This window comes from Bactrocera latifrons, unplaced genomic scaffold, assembly GCF_001853355.1.
Source record: "Bactrocera latifrons isolate USDA-ARS-PBARC rearing strain unplaced genomic scaffold, ASM185335v1 scaffold_104, whole genome shotgun sequence".
In the NCBI taxonomy this organism is placed as follows: Eukaryota; Metazoa; Arthropoda; class Insecta; order Diptera; family Tephritidae; genus Bactrocera; species Bactrocera latifrons.
Window position 1 is genome coordinate 1,112,929 of NW_017534453.1, and position 2,270 is coordinate 1,115,198.

Consider the following 2,270-nt stretch of genomic DNA (forward strand, 5'->3'; position numbering starts at 1 on the left):
TCAATAATTGTTTTTCTTCTTTCTTTATAGTCTTTGGTATGYTTGGCTGTATTGAGCGCTGCCTCTGCTGGCGTTTTGCATGGTGGACACGGTGCCGGTATTTATGCCGCTGGCCCACTTCTGGCTGCCCATGGCCCAGCGCATGACGAGGGACTAGACTACTACGTAAGTGTACAAAAATGTGTATATTTTTTAAACTAAAACCAATGAAAAGTAATGGTAAATAGTAATAAAATTATTATTACATTATATATTTATTAAAATTTATAATTATAAAATTTAAGAATTTTTTATTTTTATTTATTTGTTTTAATTTTCATTATGCAAAGCAAAAATGTCCTTTTTAGACTTAAGCGTTTTGTATGAAATATTTTAAAACCGCCTTAAACACAAAAGACTTAAGCAACAAACCTGCCACCTCAAAGCAAAACAAATTRGTATGAAATCGTTCTTTTGTTATTCGGTTTACGAACGAAATCGCGGACCAAAACAGTTTGTAGCGTGCAAATTASCGAGTCAAATTGCAAAATGTCGCCAAATTTTCGTTGCATAAGAGGGCACAACACATGCATACACATATATACCGTCCAAGTGACAAAAGAAAACCCAAATTTCATAACGGTACTTTAAAAGCACACACAAGATAATTAGAAAACAAGCACAAATATTTAATAAAAAGAATTGCAACGCTCACAGTCTCAATATATAAAAGTATATTTCCGTCGYTTGCGCCCGCTCCCAAATCGACCAATAATTATTTATGGTTGGCAACGCTGTTTCACCTATTTGCATTTTCATAATTTCGCCTTCAATTCGCTGATTAAATCGGCGCACATAAAAACGCAGTTGCAGCAAGCCAAACAAGTGAGCGACAATAAAAGAGCAACAAGAACAAAAACAACAATTACAGCAAATTAGAGCAAACACCGCATGCACGTAATGGCGCGCAAGCGCTTGCAAATCAAAGCAAAAGCAAATATCAGATTTTCAGTAAATGCTGCTGTTGTAGTTGTTGCTGTTGTTGTGGTGCGATGTGCCATTTCGGCYAGCACTTCACTGCTCTAGATTATGTGTTGCAGATATGCGCACCGGCGCCGGCAACACGCTGACACGCGGACACGCAAATTACGGTAGCAACAGCCAACGACCATAAACACTAAGCCACAGCAACAATAACAACAATACTATACTAACTGCAGCAGCAGCAGCCGTAAAGTGACAATCAAAGCAAACACATTTATTGTTTGGTCTTTCTGCCTAACTGCACACACACATACACTGGCGGCGTTTGGCAATGCTTTGTCGGTGGTATTGCACAAACAACAAAAACAATAAAAAAGCAATAAATGCGATTGACAGTTGCACGCCACTTGTGTTTTTTGTTATTGCAGTGTGTGTTGAGTAATAGTGGCGCTTATGACTACTACGACTACCAACGCACACGCACACTCMCATACACATTTTGATTTGAGTAGTGAAAATTGAAATTTTGGTGCAGATTATTTTCGCACTCACCTTTCAGTTGCATCTGCTGGCGTCGGTGTACAAAATGGTGTGCGCTTAAGCCATACAACAACAAGTGCTTTTGTTGTGACAGCTCTTGTGGTTATATTAAAATATATGAGATTTAAGTTCGATCACTTTGATGCCCATTTAATATGAAAATCGAAATTAAAATTTTTAGTTAGAAAAAGTTTAGTTAGATAAAAAAAAAAATCAGAAAAAATTTAAAACGAAATATTATATAAAATTTTGTTTAAAATAAATTTAGATGTTTTTCAAAAAAATTTTTTTTTATAAAACGCAATATTTTAAAAACTGTTTTTAAATTTAATAAAATTAAAAACCATATGGCCCTYTCATACATATTACTTCAAAAATATTTCGTAACATCAAAAAATAGAAAAAAATCTTTTTTAAATAAGAAAAGAGTATTTAACATAGCATTTTTTCACTGTTTTAATTTATTTGTTCACCTTCTTTCTTTTAAAATTTAAAAAATATATATATTTGTTTTGTTAATTTGTGTATATATTTCTGAAGCTTTCGTAAGGTGCAATTTATGCAAACAATAGTTTTTTGCAGTCTTGAAAGAAGAACGCAGTTTCAAAAATTAATTTAATTTACTGAAAAACCCAAAATGTTGTAGTGCTCACTTTTTCAATAAGCAATTACTTTAAGTAAAGCTGACAAACTGATTCGCTGTTAAACAACTAACAGTATTTTAACACAAACTTTTAAACGAATTTACTCATTAAAACTTTTTTAAT

At 33.2% G+C, this 2,270-nt stretch overlaps 1 protein-coding gene across 1 annotated transcript in view; it reads left to right on the forward strand.

The window, feature by feature from the left end:
• The window catches only part of LOC108969270 (cuticle protein 7), a 5,883-nt gene that overhangs the window by 1,511 nt on the left and 2,102 nt on the right, over positions 1-2,270 (forward strand). The window contains exon 2 of the mRNA XM_018933888.1: positions 31-165. Within this exon, the coding sequence (XP_018789433.1) occupies positions 31-165 (135 nt within the window). The remainder of the gene's footprint in view (positions 1-30; positions 166-2,270) is intronic.